The sequence below is a fragment of the Hyla sarda genome, chromosome 10 (assembly GCF_029499605.1).
Source record: "Hyla sarda isolate aHylSar1 chromosome 10, aHylSar1.hap1, whole genome shotgun sequence".
Taxonomy (NCBI): domain Eukaryota; kingdom Metazoa; phylum Chordata; class Amphibia; order Anura; family Hylidae; genus Hyla; species Hyla sarda.
In genome coordinates, this window is record NC_079198.1 from 123,634,962 (window position 1) to 123,653,903 (window position 18,942).

Below are 18,942 nucleotides of genomic sequence, written 5' to 3' on the forward strand. Positions count from 1 at the left end.
GGTATAAGTTATCGGCTATCGGCCCTAACATGCACCGATTATCGGTATCGGCCCTAAAAAAACGATATCGGTCGATCCCTAGTAAGTACTATTTTATTTCCCGGACCAGAACCATAATTCCACAGCAGAATTGTTACTGCAATTCCAAACATATTCTGCGTAGAATTGGAAAATTCCACACAATTCGGAAAAGAGTGGCTGATTCCATTGAGAGCGGACAAGCTGAATTTTAGCTTTGATTCAGCAGTGTGGAGGAGATCTTACAAAAACACTAATCCAGATGAAAGATATGTGGCTCATATAGCCTCGTACTTGTGGATGCTCATGTACGCCGTGGTGCTGACACAGCCTGTAGACAGCGCCTCGAAAATAATGGACGTATCCAGACGAGACAGTCCTGACCCTCCAACCTCAGGATGGGTGTAAATTCCACCAAAGCCGAGCTGTGCTGCCTTCCGCATGGTCTCCACCGGGAATATTTCCTGTGTAAGAGAAAAGAACTACATCTGGTTCTCTGATAATAGTGGACCATCAGGGATGGGGCTGAAATAGGTCCTTGCAATGTGTAAACATATATCAGTATTTTCCCTAAGCAGGATGTCTCCAACTGTTGCACAACTGCAAATACCAGAAGGAACAGATGGAGGCACACAGGTTGGAAAACACTGATGGACACTGCTCAAAAAAATAAAGAGAACACTAAGATAACACATCCTAGATGCGCTGACAACAAAATCACACAAAAATTATCAATGGAAATCAAATGTATCAACCCATGGAGGTCTGGATATGGAGTCACACTCAAAATCACAGTGGAAAACCCCACTACAGGCTGATCCAACTTTATGTAATGTCCTTAAAACAAGTCACAATGAGGCTCAGTAGTGTGTGTGGCCTCCACGTGCCCGTAGGACCTCCCTACAATGCCTGGGGCATGCTCCTGATGAGGTGGTGGATGGTCTCCTAAGGGATGTCCTCCCAGACCTGGACTAAAGCATCCGCCAACTCCTAGACAGTCTGTGGTGGATGGAGCGAGACATGATGTCCCAGATGTGCTCAATCGGATTCAAGTCTGTGGAACGGGCGGCCAGTCCATAGCATCAATAGCTTCCTCTTGCAGGAACTGCTGACACACTCCAGCCACATGAGGTCTAGCATTGTCTTGTATTAGGAGGAACCCAGGGCCAACCGCACCAGCATATGGTCTCACAAGGGGTCTGAAGATCTCATCTCGGTACCTAATGGCAGTCAGGCTACCTCTGGCAAGCACATGGAGGGCTGTGCGGCCCCCCCCAAAGAAATGCCACCCCACACCATTACTGACCCACCACCAAACCGGTCATGCTGGAGGATGTTGCAGGCAGCAGAACGTTCTCCACGGCATCTCCAGACTCTGTCACGTGCTCAGTGTGAACCTGCTTTCATCTGTGAAGAGCACAGGGCGCGAGTGGCGAATTTGCCAATCTTGGTGTTCTCTGGCAAATGCCAAACGTCCTGCACGGTGTTGGGCTGTATCACAACCCCCACCTGTGGACATCAGGCCCTCATACCACCCTCATGGAGTCTGTTTCTGACTGTTTGAGTGGACACATGCACATTTGTGGCCTGCTAGAGGTCATTTTGCAGGGCTCTGGCAGTGCTCCTCCTTGCACAAAGGCGTAGGTACCAGTCCTACTGCTGAGTTGTTGCCCTCCTACGACCTCCTCCACGTCTCCTGATGTACTGGCCTGTCTCCTGGTAGCGCCTCAATGCTCTGGACACTACGCTGACAGACACAGCAAACCTTCATGCCACAGCTCGCATTGATGTGCCATCCTGGATGAGCTGCACTACCTGAGCCACTTGTGTGGGTTGTAGACTCCCTCTCATGCTACCAAAACATCAGCCAGGAAGGATAGAAACTGAGAAGTGGTCTGTGGCCACCACCTGCAGAACCACTCCTTTATTGGGGGTGTCTTGCTAATTGCCTCTAATTTCCACCTGTTGTCTGTTCCATGTGAAATTGATTGTCAATCAGTGTTCTTCCTGAGTGGACAGTGGGATTTCACAGAAGTGTCATTGACTTGGAGTTACATTGTGTTGTGTAAGTGTTACCTTTATTTTTTGAGCAGTGGATACACTCTGGACCCTGAAAAACCAGAGCTGCTATGGCTAAAGAAAAGTGGGTAAAGATGCGCTAAGTGGGGGTAACCTTATCTATTACAGCCCAATATGAAACTAAGAGAGGTCATAAACCGCAGCTGAACTGCCCGCTAAAATAGCTGAAGATCTAATACTAGGGACCATGAAAGATGGCAAAACCATGGCTGCCAGAAAAATCTGGAGGGGACAGAGGGGCTTAGAGATGGGGGGTCCGAGGAGGGGACAGAGGAATCAGGGAGGAGGGGGGGGGGGGGGGGAGGGGTTATGGCTCTTGAGAAGGGGATCATAGGAGTCCAGAGAAAGAAGCAGGGGATCTGGAGGTGGGGATAGAGAATTTTGGAGGAGGGGAATATAGGGAGCATAGAGTGGTCCAGAGGAAGGGGAAGATGGTCCGGAGTAGGCAACAGAGGTGACTGGAGGAAAGGAACAAAGAAGTGGGACAGAAGGGTTTAGAAAAGGGAGAACGAGGAGTCTAGTGGAGGGGGGGCAAAGGGGTCCGGGGGAGGAAAAGATGAGTCCAGAGCAGAGGGCAAGGGGGTGGAGACAGAGGGGTTCAGAGGAGGGGGACAGAGGGAGCCTACTGAGATGCAGAGGAATCTGGGGTGGAGACAGAGGGGATTGGAAGAGGGAAACAGAGGAATCCAGAAGAGGGGGGCTGAGGAGTCTAGAAGAAGTGAACAGAGAAGGTACACGGGGGCCCAAAGGGGTCTGGAGGTAGGACTGAGCGTATGCAGAGAAGGCTCAGAAGCAATCAATATCAGCAACAACTCTGGTCAACATCCAGCGGATCCCCTCCTTCAGTTTACCGCGGTCCTCACCTTTTCATCCCATACCGCCATGTTCGGAGCCATCTCATTGGCGGCAAAGTCGAAAGCCACTTTCTGAAACTCCTTCTGCTCTTCACCCAACCCAATAGAAGCTGCAAAAATAAGAGGACGGTATCACACGCTGCAGCCATAACGTATCCTCTGCGTAATGATTGGTCCTGGCCCCAACATGATATATATATATATATATGGCAAACGAAGGATCTAATGCGACTGTGTGCACCCTATCACCTTTACATGGACGTATAGGAGTGCTGCTCTCTTGGGATCATATATATAATATACACACACACACACATTTATATATATCTGTAGGCTATAGGAGCTGTATCGGTAAAAATAAGACCCGGACCATAGCAGAGAATTTTCTGGTATCACATCTCCGAAAATTGTTGTTGCTATTGGCAACATCATCTATTTCATCTAATGCTCTATAGCAGTGTTTCCCATTCAGTGTGGCCCCAGCAGCTGCAAAACTACAACTCCCAGCATGCCCGGACAGCCGTTGGCTGTCCGGGCACGCTGGGAGTTGTAGTTTTGCCACAGCTGGAGGCCCCCTGATTGGGAAACACTGCTTTATAGAGAAATACACACAATGGGAGAGATTTATCAAAACCTGTGAAGAGGGAAAATGGAGTAGTTGCCCGTAGCAACCAATCAGATCGCTTCTTTCGTTTTAAAAAAAAGGCCTCTTAGAAAAATGAGAGAAGCGATCTGATTGGTTGCTACGAGCAACTGCTTCACTTTTCCCACACAAGTTTTGATAAATCTCCTCCAATATCTATTCTAGCCAATCAAAGCAAAGATAAGTTAGTCACATGACACTCGTCATTGCAAGTCACATGACCTCCCCACCACCAGCATGTCTGACGCCAAGCGTCAATCACGTGATCCTGCGCCCTCAGTCATTGAACGGCAGAAGGTCAATATATTAGCGCTGACTCCACCCCTTTAGAATTTTAACCCCTTCACGCCCTTACGATCTATCACGGAAGCTATTCCTCTGCTGGGAGTCGCCGTCGTCCCGCGGAATACATTTCTGAACAACCGAGAGGACAGGGACCCTAGTCTGAATCCGACCGCCATGTCTGTAAACCGGCCGGGCAACCGGTGCATCACGGTAGCTGTAGTTCCTATGCTGTGGATACGCTTGTACACGGGTAGCGCGTCAAGACTACATTTCCCAGGAAACCGCGCGACGCTGGGCGGAGCTCTGTATATTTTATAACGTGCTGATTGGCTAAGCTTGGGAGGCGCGTCTTAAAGGAGCCGCAGCTGTTAGGTAACAGTGGTGGGTAGCTCACATGGGATGTATGGAGGAATGTTAGTATTGTAAGACATAGGTTTTCTTGAGTGGTCATGCTGGAAGTTGTAGTTCTGTCAAAGCAGTTCCTTTGTTTAGTGCAGTGTTTCCCAACCAGGATGCCTCCAGCTGTTGAAAAACTATAACTCCCAGCATGCCCGGACAGCCAACGGCTGTCCGGGCATGCTGGGAGTTGTAGTTTTTCAACAGCTGGAGGCACCCTAGTTGGGAAACACTGGTTTACTAACTAATATATGTATTAGAATTAGTTTATGGCTAAGCTTGAAAGCTGTTGTGTAACTACAACTCCCAGCAGACCCAGATAACACAGCTCCATATCATTTTAGGGTGTCACGTGACCGTATGTTTGAACGACACATTTTGGCTGGATGACATCACTCCTCGGAAGTGATGTCATCCAGGCAAAATGTGTCGTCTAAACCTACTGTCATGTGACACCCTAAAATTCATCTGTCCAGCTTTAGAGATTTGATGCCGGTATTTTTGGTGCAAACAAAATGTTTCTATATTTTTAGGGATTGATGTGAATCATGCCACAAACTAAAAGGAAGCGCGTGACGTCACCGGCTGCAGGTAAGGCCAGGAGGTTTGGCATTGGGCCCTCTTCATGGTTCTTTCCCTTAAAAGGGTACTCCGCCCTTAGGCATCTTATTCCCTATCCTAAGGATAGGGGATAAGATGTCTGATCGCGGTGGTCCCGCCGCTGGGGACCCCCGCGATCTCCCTGCTGCACCTGGCATTAGTTTAGAGCGGCAGGTACAGTGCCGGAGGCTTGTGACGTCATGAGCCTCTGCCCCGCCTCTCCAGTCATCCGGCACGGAGTAAAGTTCGCTCCATGCACCGGATGTCTGGGGTGCTGCAGCCGAGATCGCGGGGGTCCCTAGTGGCAGGACCTCCGAGGTCAGACATCTTATCCCCTATCCTTTGGATAGGGGATGAGATGTCTTGGGGCGGAGTACCCCTTTAAGACTACTACTTTCCTCAGTTAAAGGGGTATTCCTATATAAGAAAATAGTAGTCAAATAGAACTTTAGTGTACTTTATGATCATGAAGTGCAAGCCCGCTAGCCACGTCACGGACACCTGTAAGTAGCGGGTCCCTAACATCCCTAGCATAAAATGGCATAGCACTGGACGGCGACCACCAACGCCGCAACACCAGTGCCCACAGGGGGAATGAACCACTGGTAGAGCAGCCCCAAATGCCACTCAAACCAGTCCCTGGGCCGCGCCTCCCATAGACACGGTGCCACGGCAACAATGGACGCCGCACAGCACCGCACCACTATGAACAAGGTGTAAAATCTTACTTACCATGTGCTCCCAGAAATGAAAGGGCCCTGTGTAGCTACCTGCTACTTAATAAAGGATTGGGCTGAGGAGGAGGGGCAGAGTGCAGACCAAGTAAAAACTACAAAAAGGGGAATAGAAAACATACACATTGTACTGGCTTCAGCATGCTTTTGTGTATTCACTACTGTCAGGAAGTTGTGTGGTCCTCTCGTTGTCAGTGGGATGCTGTCTCAGCTGCTCCCTTGCTCCTCCCTCTCTCCCGATTAGGAATTTGTGTAGTCCTTTCATTGTCAGTGTGGTGTTGTCTCAGCAGCTGCCTGGCTTCTCCAATAAAATTCATAAATAGAATAAAAAATAAAAATTATTTTGACTAATTTTAGAATAATCTTTATTACTACACAGCTGCTAAAGACAAGAATGACCAGCGAAATAATCCAGGGGACGGCCGAGTGGTGAAGAAGGTCGGGAGGGTTCGGAAGAAAGTGACTGTGAGCGCCAGCCCTAGTGAGAATCCGAAGGAAGAATATCACTACTGGCTGATGAAGTCTGAGCCTGAGAGCCGCATGGAGAAGGGTATGGACATGAAGGTAAAAGCAGAGGAGAATGAGAGAAACTGCGCCCTCTAGTGCCAGTCCTCTGGGTAATATTAAAGGGGTACTCCGCTGCTCAGCATTTGGAACAAACTGAGTCGGCGCCGGGAGCTCGTGACGTCATAACCATGCCCACTGATGATGTCACACCCCGCCCCCTCAATGCAAGTCTATGGGAGGGGGCATTTAGGGGTGGGGTGTGACGTCATCAGGGGGCGGGGCCATGACATAACATGCTCCCGACTCCAGCGTTCAGAACAGTTTGTTCCAAATGCTGAGCAGCAGAGTACCCATTTAATTCCATTGAGATGTAACATCACGTAACAATAGCATTTGTGCAAAAATATCAATAACCACACCTCAAGGACACCACTAGAGATGAGCGAATTTACAGTAAATTCGATTCGTCACGAACTTCTCGGCTCGGCAGTAGATGACTTTTCCTGCATAAATGAGTTCAGCTTTCAGGTGCTCCCGTGGGCTGGAAAAGGTGGATACAGTCCCAGGAGACTCTTTCCTAGGAATGTATCCACCTTTTCAAGCCCACCGGAGCACCTGAAAGCTGAACTAAAATATGCAGGATAAGCCATCAACTGCCGAGCCGAGAAGTTCGTGACGAATCGAATTTACTGTAAGTTCGCTCATTTCTAGACACCACCATTAAAAATGGTGCATAATGTTATAAGGTATAGATTCCAAACAGAGTGTGCTTCAATGTCACAGAATATTTATTATAGAAAATATAGAAAATTACACAAATCTATTAAAACAAGCACTAATAATACTTTCCTACCTCTGGGCCCTAGTGGTGGAGATGTTAAAGTAGCACTGTTTCTAGATAAATGCAATGTTTGGATTAGATTTTCACTTGCTCATGCACAATGGTGATATCCTGATAAACCGGCAACTGATAATCCGCCACTCCGATTATTTGTCCACGCTACAATATTTCTGAAGAGAATAGTGGATACGTCCCGTTATAGGCAGTTCATATCAAAACAGTTCAGGTGCGTCTCACCAGTGTATGGCCGCTGGTCTCGTGCTGCGACGGACCCAAATAGATGTCATGGAGCTGTTTTCCTCAAGCTCGCTCATTGTATCTGCGAAAGTACTGGGAGGTCTCTCAGAAGTGTGGCTGGCAATAAGTGCGGGCACTCTGCCTCTCTGGATCCCGGCTCGGCCGTCTAAACCGCGTGACGTGACGTCATGAGCCTCTGCCCTGCATCGCCAGTCATCCGGCACGGAGTGAGGTCCGCTCCATGCACCGGATGTCTGGGGTCCCTAGTGGCAGGACCACCGCGATCAGACATCTTATCACCTTTCCTTTGGATTGGGGATAAGATGTCTAGGGGCGGAGTACCCCTTTAAGACCACTACTTTCCTTAGTTAAAGTGGTATTCCTATAAAAGAAAATAGTAGTCCAATAAAAGTATCACCCCAAGACGTATACCTTACTAACATAGTGTTATCACATACTGTACTGGATTCAAATAGAGAAAACAGACATTGTCGCACATCCACAACATGCACAGTGATCTAATGCTTCTCAGCAACATTTATTAAACGAACAGGTCGTTAGTGTACTTTATGATCATAAAGTGCAAGCCCACTAGCCACGTCACGGCCACATGTAAGTAGCGGGTCCCTAACATCCCAGGGGGGGGGGGGAGAAACGACCCACTGGCAGAGCAGCCCCAATGCCACTCAAACCAGTCCCAGGGTCGCACCTCCCCATAGACACGGTGCCACGGCAGCAATGGACGCCGCACAGCACCACACCACTGTGAACAAGGTGTAAAAGCTCACTTACCATGTGCTCCCAGTCAGACTGGGAGGCTGCCAGAAAGGAAGGGGCCCTGTGTAGCTTCCTGCTAATTTATATAGGGCTGGGCTGAGAGGGAGGGACAGAGTGCAGACCAAGTAAAAAAAATAAAATAAAAAAAGAGGGGGGCCCGCTACGGGACAGGCCGCTTCTATCCTCTGACGTCACCCACTACGAGACGCCACAAGAATAACATCACATTCCTGCCAGAGTGGCGGTTTAGATGGCCGAGCCGGGATTCCGAAAGTGCCTGCACTTAGCACTCATTGCCAGCCACACTTCTATTTGAGTCCGTCGCAGTAGGAGACCGGCGGCCATACACTGGTGAGACCAGGGCTCAAGTCCTGCAGGAATGCGTGGGAACTGAGTTCCTGCACTTTTCCACATCAGGGCCACCGTTACCATTAGCAGGAGTCCCGCAGGACCAGCCCTTGAGTAGAAATCTTGGGCGAGTTCCCTCACTTTTTTCCCCCTGGACTTGACCCCTGGGTGAGACGCATCTGAAAGGATGGAAAGAAAGGAAATTCAAAAAGAAAAAACTTCCTATGGATCATAACAGCTGATAAGTACTGGAAGGATTAAGATTTTTTTTTTAATAGAAGTAGTTTACAAACTTGTTTAGCTTTCTGGCATCAGTTGATCTTAAAAAAAAAAAAAAGTGGAGGTTTTCAGTGGCAGGACCCCCGCGATCAGACATGTTATCCCTTTGGATAGGGGATAAGATGTCTAGGGGCGGAGTACCCCTTTTAAACAGATTTGTAAATGACTTCTATTAAAATGGTTTAATCCTTCCAGTACTTATTAGCTGCTGAATACTACAGAGGAAATTCTTTTCTTTTTGGAACACAGTGCTCTCTGCTGACATCTCTGTCCATTTTAGGAACTGTCCAGAGCAGCATATGTTTGCTACGGGTATTTTCTCCTACTCTGGACAGTTCTTAAAATGGACAGAGATGTCAGCAGAGAGCACTGTGCTCGTGATGTCAGCAGAGAGCTCTGTGTTCCAAAAAGAAAAGAATTTCCTCTGTAGTATTCAGAAGCTAATAAGTACTGGAAGGATTTAGATTTTTTAATAGAAGTCATTTACAAATCTGTTTATCTTTCTGGCACCAGTTGATACAAAAAAAAAAAAAGTTTTCCACCGGCGTACCCCTTTAAGTCTAGTAATGATGGGGAGCACATTGTTATAAATACTTGTGTCAGGTGTGTTTTTATTTTTTTTACTTCTCTTCTAGTTTGGAATAGAAGACCTGAAAGCGCAACCTAAGCAGACGGAATGCTGGGACGGCGTCCGGAATTACCAGGTCAGAGACATTGACAGAGATTCTCTATAGAATCGGATCTATTTTTTGGGAATTGTTTGCGATTTTATTTTTCACACTGTTGTCTCTCCAGGCGAGAAACTTCATGAGAGCAATGAAGATCGGGCAGGAGGCTTTCTTCTATCACAGCAACTGTAAGGAGCCCGGCATCGCTGGGATCGTCAAGGTGGGCCTCGTGGGTGCGGGTTTCTTGCTTGGTCTGATGGTGTTGAAATGACTCCATATTGTCAATAGTATCGCTTCTCGGCCTTTTGGCTAAGATCAAGTGTAGTATCTGTTCTTATCAGTGGTTTAGTCTCTGCCATTGATGTAGGATGGATGCTGCATGGAGGAGCCGGTGTTCCGGGGCTGGTGCCACATAACCAGCTTAATGGCTGTCCTGATGTGACCTGTTTCCTCCGGGTCTCGCCATGAGGTAGAGGGGTGTAGAGCCGAGGTACTTCTGTGCCTCGGGGAGTGGTGACCCTGAGGTGCCGAAACTCACTGGGTGTTATAACTCACTGAGTGAACGCACTGCACCATTACTCTTCACCTTTGGCACTCACCCTTGGTATCCCGGCCTTCTGGCTAAGATCCGGGAAATGTTTATAGATCCGGCTGGATGAACGGGCAGTATATCTGCACTTATCCACTTATTTATTATTTTTTTGTTTGTTACTGTGCCACTTTTACGTGTTGTTTTTGTACACAGGATTGGCAGGATGCGGTAGCCCTTCTGGGTGTCCCTCCTGGCGGTCTAGGGGAGGTGTGTGTGGCCATTAGGTTCCTCACCTCCCTGCAACCCCTGGGCATCTTGGCTTCGGTTAAGATGCCATCAGTATACGGCTCCTCGGCTGATACCTTGGCTAACGCCTGGGTTGAAGCCAGGAGCATTTTCGGCCCCTTAGTAGCTTCGGCGAAAAGGGGTCATCGAACCTGGAACCTTGCAGGTGCCTTTTGGCCCGGAGGTGAAGGGTAGGTTTGTTGGGGGACTCTCTCCTGTCGGAGAAGGGCTTAGCGATAGACCGCATCCTTTGTGCACTTTTTTTTTTGTGTGACACGTTTGCACTTTTTCTTGCACTTTGGTTGATAGAGAGCACGCGCCTCGGCTCTTAAAAAAAATAAATAAAATAAAAACATTGTCAATAATATCTGAATTATAACACTATTATTACAGTGTATTCCCATAACCCAGTGTTTCCCAACCAGGGTGCCTCCAACTGTTGCAAAACTACAACTCCCAGGATGCCCGGACAGCCAAAGGCTGTCCGGGCATGCTGGGAGTTGTAGTTTTGCAGTGTTTCCCACCCTGGTTGGGAAGCACTGCCATAACCACAGGCGTGCGGTGAGGATCCTCAGCCCTATTGCAAATTCTATAATGACCCTTTTGTGGTCCAGTTGACAGGGTTGTCTTGCAACCAAAAAATATATATTATAGGTCTCCTCTTGTGTGGGATTTGCATAAACCCCATCTATTTTCAAGTTGAGTTTATTGGATTTTCCTGCCAAAATTGGAAATTCCCCATGTTAAGCTATGTTCACTTAAAGGGGTATTCCAGGAAAAAACATATATATATCAAATGTCTCCAGAAAGTGAAACAGATTTGTAAATTACTTCTATTAAAAAATCTTAATCCTTCCAATAATTATCAGCTGCTGAAGTCGAGTTGTTGTTTTCTGTCTGGCAGCAGTGCTCTCTGCTGACATCCCTACTTGTCTCGGTAACTGCACAGAGTAGAAGAGGTTTGCTATGGGGATTTGCTTTTACCCTGGACAGTTCTTGAGACACGTGTCATCAAAGAGCACAAAGAACAACTCCACTTCAGCAGCTCATAAGTACTGAAAGGATTAAGATTATTATTTTTTTTTATAGAAGTAATTTACAAATCTGTTTAAAATTTCTGGAACCAGTTGATATATAAAAAAAATTTTTTTTTTCCTGGATAACCCCTTTAAATTCCATATTGCAAAGCTTGCTGATGAATTTTTGCAGTTTTGTGGAATTTCAGAAGAACTTCTATGTCTTCAAAACACAGAATGTTGCAGAAATTCAAAGCCCTATTGAGTTCAATGGAATTCAGCCAAGAATTATGCAAAATTTTAAGACCTGTTCATTGTTTTTGCTGAATCCAGAAAGCGTAAATGGGACCATGGAATCCCCATTCAATTCAACGTGCAGTAAATTTTGCTGAAATTCCTTGCAGAATTTTCCAGGGGAATTCTGCTCGAAAATTCCACTGTGTGAACATAGCCTAAGGTGGGGTTTGCATAAACCACTACCCTTTTTGTGTGGTCCAGTTCATGGGATTATTCTGCCAAAATCAGGACAGTTGGCGCGTATGTCAGGTGCCGTCCAATCAAAACAGATAAGTAACTCAGCATTAGATGATTGGTCCTGTGTAGAACCACGCTTATGCGTAACCGTCAACCAGCATCAGAGACTAAATAATATAGAACAACTAATAAAGTGCTCCGGGTGTGCCAAAATTATAACCTTTAGTGAGTTACTAAAATAACCTATAATGATGTGCCTGTGCATCCAACACCAAATAAAATCAGTTTCCATGTGGTCTATTATTGTAGCAATAACTGGCGCATGTTGGGCCCTGCTGGGCCCTGCCAGTCCAACTGCGCCAATTCAGTCAGATGAAATACACAAAAGTACCCCCGACGCGTTTCTACCACTTGTTCATAAATAGCGTCATCAGGGATGTGCAAACAATAGTTTCATATAACAATATATATTGACCACAAATATGAATAGTTACGGCTGTTAGCAGTAATATGGCCACATGTCCTATTAGGAAAGAAATCTATACATAGGCTAATGGATATAGTCCATGTCACAAGAGCGCGGTGTGAAGGGAAAACTGTCCCTAAGAACCTGTAAGGAGCAAAAACACCGCCTGGTATCCTGCAGACAAACAAATCTATTCCTTCTCCGACATGGTGCCACAATATAGTCTTAGATAGCCGCCAGTCCGACGTGTAAAATAAGAGAAGACGGGCACATATGCCCGTTCAGTGTTCGCCCTGGAAAAGAAAAGGGACTGTATTGAAACAAGTCCCTATCGTACTCGCGGTTCTGTAGCGTAAACTGCGGGCGTAACACAAATCCTGCTATTGCGCAGGGAGCCGGTGTTTCCCAGCTCTATTCGCTTGGTATAACGAGGTGCCAGCGTCCGACATCACTGCCGGTCAGGAGCGTAAGTTAAAGGGGTACTCCGCTGTTCAGCGTTTGGAACAAACTGTTCTGAACGCTGAAGCCGGCGCCGGGAGCTCGTGTTGTCATAGCCCCACCCCCTCAATGCAAGTCTATGGGAGGGGGCGTGACTACAGCTGTCACGCCCCCTCGCATAGACTTGCATTGAGGGGGCTGGGTGTGATATGAGGGGGTGGGGATATGACGACACAAGCTCCGCCCACCTCCGTGGCTCACATGACTGGGGGGGGGGGGGTGCGCGTCCGTCAATTCCGCTCATTGACAGTATCGGCAATAAAATTGTCAAAGCTGGTTTAATAGCAGATAAAAGGGTTAACACATGAATAGTAGCCAGACGGCCAACTCTGGGCCAGATAATTTATTCAGTGCATGATAATACATGTAGGTTAGTGGAATCTTATGCCCAATAATCATATTGGGGGTTGTCATAGAACAAACGCCATGGACAGATGAGATAGTTATCCATATGAAATGGTTATCATTTGCATGATGTATGGAAAATAAAATAAATGTTCCCATGGCGGTGGTTATAGGCAGAGAACACGATAAATAGTCCTTATGCATTCAGATCTAATGTCATGATGTCCTTGTTTTGTATTCAGACAGGGTGAATGTAATGATAGAGGTAAATGGAGAAGTGTGGAGACAAAATCCAGATGCCCAGATATGCCCAGGCTTGGTTTAAAAGGGTCAGGATATAGTTTACAAAATAAACGTCATGACGGGAATATCTATTAGTGTGTCCCTAGGGGTAGGTGAGGGGTATAACATGGGCCTAATGGGCACCTAGTCTGTCCCTGGGTAGCACTGAAGAATGGACCCTGAGCCTAGGCGGGGGGGGGCTGCCCTAAAAAGGCCGGTCCCGCACAGGAACCTCCTAGCAACCCTAGATTAATATGGTGACCACTAACTCCTAAGGGGCCAGCTACAGCCCTCCCTAACTACCTACAAGGTCCCCTAGACACCCAGTCATGCTCGTTCATAAGAAAGAGCTAGAGATGAGCAAACTTACAGTAAATTCGATTCATCACAAACTTCTCGGCTCAGCAGTTGATGACTTATCCTGCATAAATTAGTTCAGCTTTCCGGTGCTCCGATGGGCTGGAAAAGGTGGATACAGTCCTAGGAGACTCTTTCCTAGGAATGTATCCACCTTTTCCAGCCCATCGGAGCACCTGAAAGTTGAACTAATTTATGCAGGAAAATCATCAACTGCCGAGCCGAGAAGTTCGTGACGAATCGAATTTACTGTAAATTCGCTCATCTCCACCTATAACCACCGCCATGGGAACATTTATTTTATTTTCTATACATCATGCAAATGATAACTATCTCATCTGTCCATGGCGTTTGTTCTATGACAACCCCCAATATGATTATTGGGCATAAGATCCCACTAACCTACATGTATTATCATGCACTGAATAAATTATCTGGCCCAGAGTTGGCCGTCTGGCTACTATTCATGTTCTAACCCATTTATCTGCTATTAAACCCGCTTTGACAATAAATTGAAGGGGTTATCCAGGAAAAAAAAAAAAGTTTTTATATATCAACTGGCTCCAGAAAGTTAAAAAGATTTGTAAATTACTTCTATAAAAAAAAAAAAAAAAAATTTGATTCTTTCAGTACTTATGAGCTGCTGAAGTTGAGTTGTTCTTTTCTGTCTAAGTGCTCTCTGATGACACCTGTCTCGGGAACCGCCCAGTTTAGAAGCAAATCCCCATAGCAAACCTCTTCTTCTACTCTGTGCAGTTCCCGAGACAAGTAGAGATGTCAGCAGAGAGCACTGTTGCAAGAACAGAAAAGAACAACTCAACTTCAGCAGCTGATAATTATTGAAAGGATTAAGATTTTTTTTTAATAGAAGTAATTTTCAAATCTGTTTAACTTTCTGCAGCCAGTTGATATAATTATTTTTTTTTTTTCCTGGAATACCCCTTTAATTGCCTTTACTGTCAGTGAGCGGAATTGACAGACGTGCAGCAGTTTAGCTGGATCGGCACACGCCACCCCTGTCATGTGAGTCACTGAGGTGGGCGGAGCTGGTGTTGTCATATCCCTGCCCCCTCAATGCAAGTCTATGGGAGGGGGCGTGACGGTCATCACGCCCCCTCCCATAGACTTGCATTGAGGGGGTGGGGCTATGACAACACGAGCTCCCGGCGCCAGCTCCAGCGTTCAGAACAGTTTGTTCCAAACGATGAGCAGCGGAGTACCCCTTTAACTTACGCTCCTGACCGGCAGTGATGTCGGACGCTGGCACCTCGTTATACCAAGCGAATAGAGCTGGGAAACACCGGCTCCCTGCGCAATAGCAGGTTTTGTGTTACGCCCGCAGTTTACGCTACAGAACCGCGAGTATGATAGGGACTTGTTTCAATACAGTCCCTTTTCTTTTCCAGGGCGAACACTGAACGGACATATGTGCCCGTCTTCTCTTATTTTACAGGTCGGACTGGCGGCTATCTAAGACTATATTGTGGCACCATGTCGGAGAAGGAATAGATTTGTTTGTCTGCAGGATACCAGGCGGTGTTTTTGCTCCTTACAGGTTCTTAGGGACAGTTTTCCCTTCACACCGGGCTCTTGTGACATGGACTATATCCATTAGCCTATGTATAGATTTCTTTCCTAATAGGACATGTGGCCATATTACTGCTAACAGCCGTAACTATTCATATTTGTGGTCAATATATATTGTTATATGAAACTAGTGTTTGCACATCCCTGATGACACCATTTCTGAACAAGTGGTAGAAACACGTCGGGGGTACTTTTGTGTATTTAATCTGACTGAATTGGCGCAGTTGGATTGGCAGAGCCCAACATGCGCCAGTCATTGCTACAATAATAGAACACATGGAAGCTATGTGATTTTATCTGGTGTTGGTTGCACAGGCACGTTATTATAGGTTATTTTAGTAACTCACTAAAGGTTATATTTTAGGCACACCCGGAGCACTTTATTAGATGTTCTATATTATGCCGTCCAGTCAAACCAATAAATAAGAAAATGAGATGACTAATGATTTTTTTTTTTCCCCATCTAGATTGTGAAGGAAGCGTACCCCGACCATACACAGTTTGACCCAAAGAATCCACATTATGATTCCTCCAGTAATAAGGACAACCCAAAATGGTCCATGGTGAGTGTCCACTGTCTTCATGCACCCCATTAGTGTCCTAGTCATTGTATGGTAAAGTAACTTATCATTAAAGGGGTTATCCAGGAAAAGACTTTTTATTTTTTATATATCAACTGGCTCCAGAAAGTTAAACAGATTTGTAAATGACTTCTATTAAAAAATCTTAATCCTTTCAGTACTTATGAGCTGCTGAAGTTAAGGTTGTTCTTTTCTCTCTAAGTGCTCTCAGATGACACGTGTCTCAGGAACCGCCCACAGCAGCGGGACCCCCCGCGATCAGACATCTTATCCCCTATCCATGTCTCGCAGCAGAGTACCCCTTTAAACATTGTGTCATTATAAAGCAGTATAAGGCGGCATTGCCTCTACAGACACTTTATACTCTACCCCTGCAGGTGGACGTGCAGTTTGTCCGGATGCTGAAGCGTTACATTACTCTGGCAGAACTGAAGAAGCTGCACCAAAAGCACAAGAGCACAGACGGACCCCTCCGAAATATGGCACTCTTCACTCGGGCGCGGCTATCAGTGCAGCCGCTCACACAAGGTGCGTATGCTGAAGTTTGGTATTGTCTGTGCCCCCATAGACTATGAATGGGACGTGTGCCAAGGGAAAGACCGGTCCCTGGTCCTGCAGGGAGTCCCAGAGGTCGGACGCCAGCGATCAGGCACTGATCCCATATTCTGTGGGTAGGGATAAGTTTTTAGGGGCTGGAATACCCCTTTAACAACCTCTTCTCTTCATATAGAGGAATATGACTGTATACTCAGCCTGGAGGAGGAGAACACCGAGCAAGATGACACGGACGACGACTAAGTCACTTACCTGCTTGTTTTTGACCCGCTTGATTTGTTTGCTTTTATGTAATTTTTTTTTTTTTTTTTTTTAAATACTCAAATTTTGTTCAAATGTCTGTTTATATTAAAAGTTGGCATACTTTCGCTTTTGGGAGCCATAATTTATTTTTTCCATTCACAGAGCAGTATGAGGGATTATTCTTGTACAGTCTGTACCTTTTTAATTGCAGCCTTTATTTTACCATATACTGTTAGGAGAAATGAAAACAGAAATAGTTTTGGGGAAAGGGGAACAACACAAATTAGGCAATTTTTTTTTTTTTTTGTTGGGGGGGGGGGGGTAATTTTACAGTGATATAAATGGCATGACACCACCTTTGTGTTTTTTTTGTAGTGTACTTTCAATACAAGGCTATAGGAGGCGGGGGTCTCAGCTGGGAGACCCCTGTGATCAGAAACTAGACCTCCACCTGTTGTAAAACTACAACTCCCAGCAAACCTGCACCTGCTCGGAGTTGTAGTTCTGCAACAACTAGGTCTATAGTTTGCAGACCACTGCTTTAAAGGGGGGGGGGGGGGGGGTCATGATGTCATGGCCACACCCCTTGCGACATCACACCTAGTTGTTGCAAAACTACAACTCCGAGCAGGTACAGGTTTGCTGCGAGTTGTAGTTTTACAACAGCTGGAGGTCTAGTTCTGGACCTAGGCCCTAAGGAACTTGAAGCATGTGATTGTATAGTGAACTGCAATACTAATGCATTGCAGTGTACTGTTATTTCATCAAATTGATTAGGTACCAGAGTGCGCCATCTAGAGGGATAAACAGGAAGGATCACAGTTATCTAATTCCAGCTGTACGACTGAGCTGGCACCCACCACCTATGATGAAGTCTCAGCTACTTGTTTCTACAACACATGTGCCATAGTGTTAGGGTCCTGGGTTTATATGCTTGGAGTTTGTATGTTCGCCAGATGTCTTCTGGGGTGATACTGTAAGCCACAATGGAAACGGACACTAATATGATCTCTGTACCGAACTCTATAAATATCATAAAACATGCAACGTTATGGAATCTCTAAAGTTCAATGATATAGACCAGGGCTCAACCAATCCCAGGTTGCCATCCATGTGACTAAGAATTTTATGGTCGCCCTAGGATTTGTCAGTCCTTTCCAATAGGGGGGGGGTTCCTCAATCTTTTGTGAAAATAAAGTGTTACTTACCTCAGCCTTAGTTCTGGCATTGTTCCCCTAGTCTGCACTCTGGTGTTATGAGTAGCGGACATCAGGTGACCACTGCAGCCAATGAGCAGCCTCAGTGGTCAAACAAAGTACGACCTAAAACATCTGCTGCTGAACATTGAAGGGGAAACGGGCGAGGATAAGTACAGGAGGCGGTGGGGGGGGGAGGGAGGATCAGTACAGGAGGCGGTGGGGGAGGGAGGATCAGTACAGGAGGCGGTGGGGGGGGGGGGGGGGAGGGAGGATCAGTACAGGAGGTGGGGGATAGGATCAGTACAGGAGGCGGCGGTGGGGGGGAGGGAGGATCAGTACGGGAGGCGGTGGGGGGGGGGAGGGAGGGTAAAACTGAAAATAAATTCAAAAAGAAGTTCTTGTGGATCATACAGCAGCTAATAAGTACTGGAAGGATTAAGATTTAATAGAAGTAATTTACAAATCTGTTTATCTTTCTGGAGCCAGTTGATAAATATAAAGTTTTTTTCCTGGATAACCCCTTTAATGATGACAGAAAGGACAGTGACACATGGAGCGATGAAGGAACAGAAATGTCTGACACAGCGAGCTGTGGTGACACTAATGACATCACATTATATACAGCATCCTGCTATAGATACATGTTGGGAGATCAAAACCTGTCTAGAAGAAAAGTTGCTGAGTTGCCCACAGCAACCAATCAGATCGCTTCTTTCATTTTTCATAGGACTTTTCAAAAATGAAAGCAGTGATCTGATTGGTTGCTATGGGCAACAGCAACTTTTCTTGACAGGTTTTTTGATAAACCTTTCCCGTTGTTTGCAACACCCCCCCCCACCCCCCCCACACCACAGAGCACACCTTGCTCGCTTGTCTGAGACTGTTTTTTTTTGTTTTTTTTAATCTGAGACTAATAAAAACAATGTAAAATAGACATTTATAACACAATGAATAGACATGGAGGGGAAATAAAAACACTGATCGGAATGGAGTTCGCCATGTTGATCTTTGTTAAACTTGAATCTCCTCTTCAACGTGTCGAAATGTTTCTGGTTCGCAGCGCCGTTACTGGATACGTAGCTGGGGCACCGCCACGACCTGGGTCTCAAGAGCTTACAATCTAGCTGGTGTTTCTGAGGCCATGGGATAAAAGTGCAATCTCTCATATGGATACATCGGTGACAGACGTTATCGATACATTGTTATACACCGGATATTATTGTAGTGTATCGACTTGAAATACTTTGTAATCTAAG

At 46.3% G+C, this 18,942-nt stretch overlaps 2 protein-coding genes and 1 non-coding gene across 8 annotated transcripts in view; 2 read left to right on the forward strand and 1 right to left on the reverse strand.

Moving 5' to 3' along the window:
- The window catches only part of ACAD8 (acyl-CoA dehydrogenase family member 8), a 19,077-nt gene extending 14,992 nt beyond the window's left edge, over window positions 1-4,085 (reverse strand). Inside the window, exons 1-3 of one of the 2 annotated variants that reach the window (XM_056543930.1) lie at window positions 3,950-4,085; window positions 2,961-3,061; window positions 313-482 (exon numbers count right to left, since the gene is read on the reverse strand). In XM_056543930.1, coding sequence (XP_056399905.1) covers window positions 313-482; window positions 2,961-3,061; window positions 3,950-4,085 — 407 coding nt within the window. Of the gene's footprint in view, window positions 1-312; window positions 483-2,960; window positions 3,062-3,321; window positions 3,470-3,949 lie in introns of those variants that run through there. The other variant, XM_056543931.1, reaches the window with a different exon arrangement.
- THYN1 (thymocyte nuclear protein 1) lies at window positions 3,830-16,556 on the forward strand. Of its 5 annotated transcripts, none has more exons than XM_056543939.1 (8): window positions 3,830-3,891; window positions 4,809-4,866; window positions 5,989-6,173; window positions 9,234-9,302; window positions 9,394-9,486; window positions 15,576-15,671; window positions 16,067-16,217; window positions 16,420-16,556. In XM_056543939.1, the coding sequence occupies exons 2-8, from the start codon at window positions 4,824-4,826 to the stop codon at window positions 16,485-16,487; spliced, it is 705 nt and encodes a 234-aa protein (XP_056399914.1). In that variant the 5' UTR covers window positions 3,830-3,891; window positions 4,809-4,823; the 3' UTR covers window positions 16,488-16,556. The 5 variants fall into 5 exon arrangements, with proteins under 5 accessions (XP_056399914.1, XP_056399910.1, XP_056399912.1 ...); XM_056543935.1 differs by lacking the exon at window positions 3,830-3,891 and adding an exon at window positions 4,114-4,251; XM_056543937.1 differs by lacking the exon at window positions 3,830-3,891 and adding an exon at window positions 4,223-4,260.
- Window positions 9,556-9,738, forward strand: LOC130294775 (U2 spliceosomal RNA). Its single transcript, XR_008848627.1, has one exon. It is a non-coding gene; the product is annotated as a U2 spliceosomal RNA (small nuclear RNA).
- Window positions 16,557-18,942: the final 2,386 nt, after the last annotated feature.

What these genes read in the sequence shown, in the direction of transcription:
- THYN1 (XM_056543939.1), top strand. Translation starts at nt 4,824, where the DNA reads ATGCCACAAACTAAAAGGAAGCGCGTGACGTCACCGGCTGCAG. An exon ending in ACGGCGTCCGGAATTACCAG is followed by an intron (nt 9,303 to 9,393) that starts GTCAGAGACATT and finishes TTGTCTCTCCAG; the next exon opens with GCGAGAAACTTCATGAGAGC. An exon ending in AGTGCAGCCGCTCACACAAG is followed by an intron (nt 16,218 to 16,419) that starts GTGCGTATGCTG and finishes CTCTTCATATAG; the next exon opens with AGGAATATGACTGTATACTC.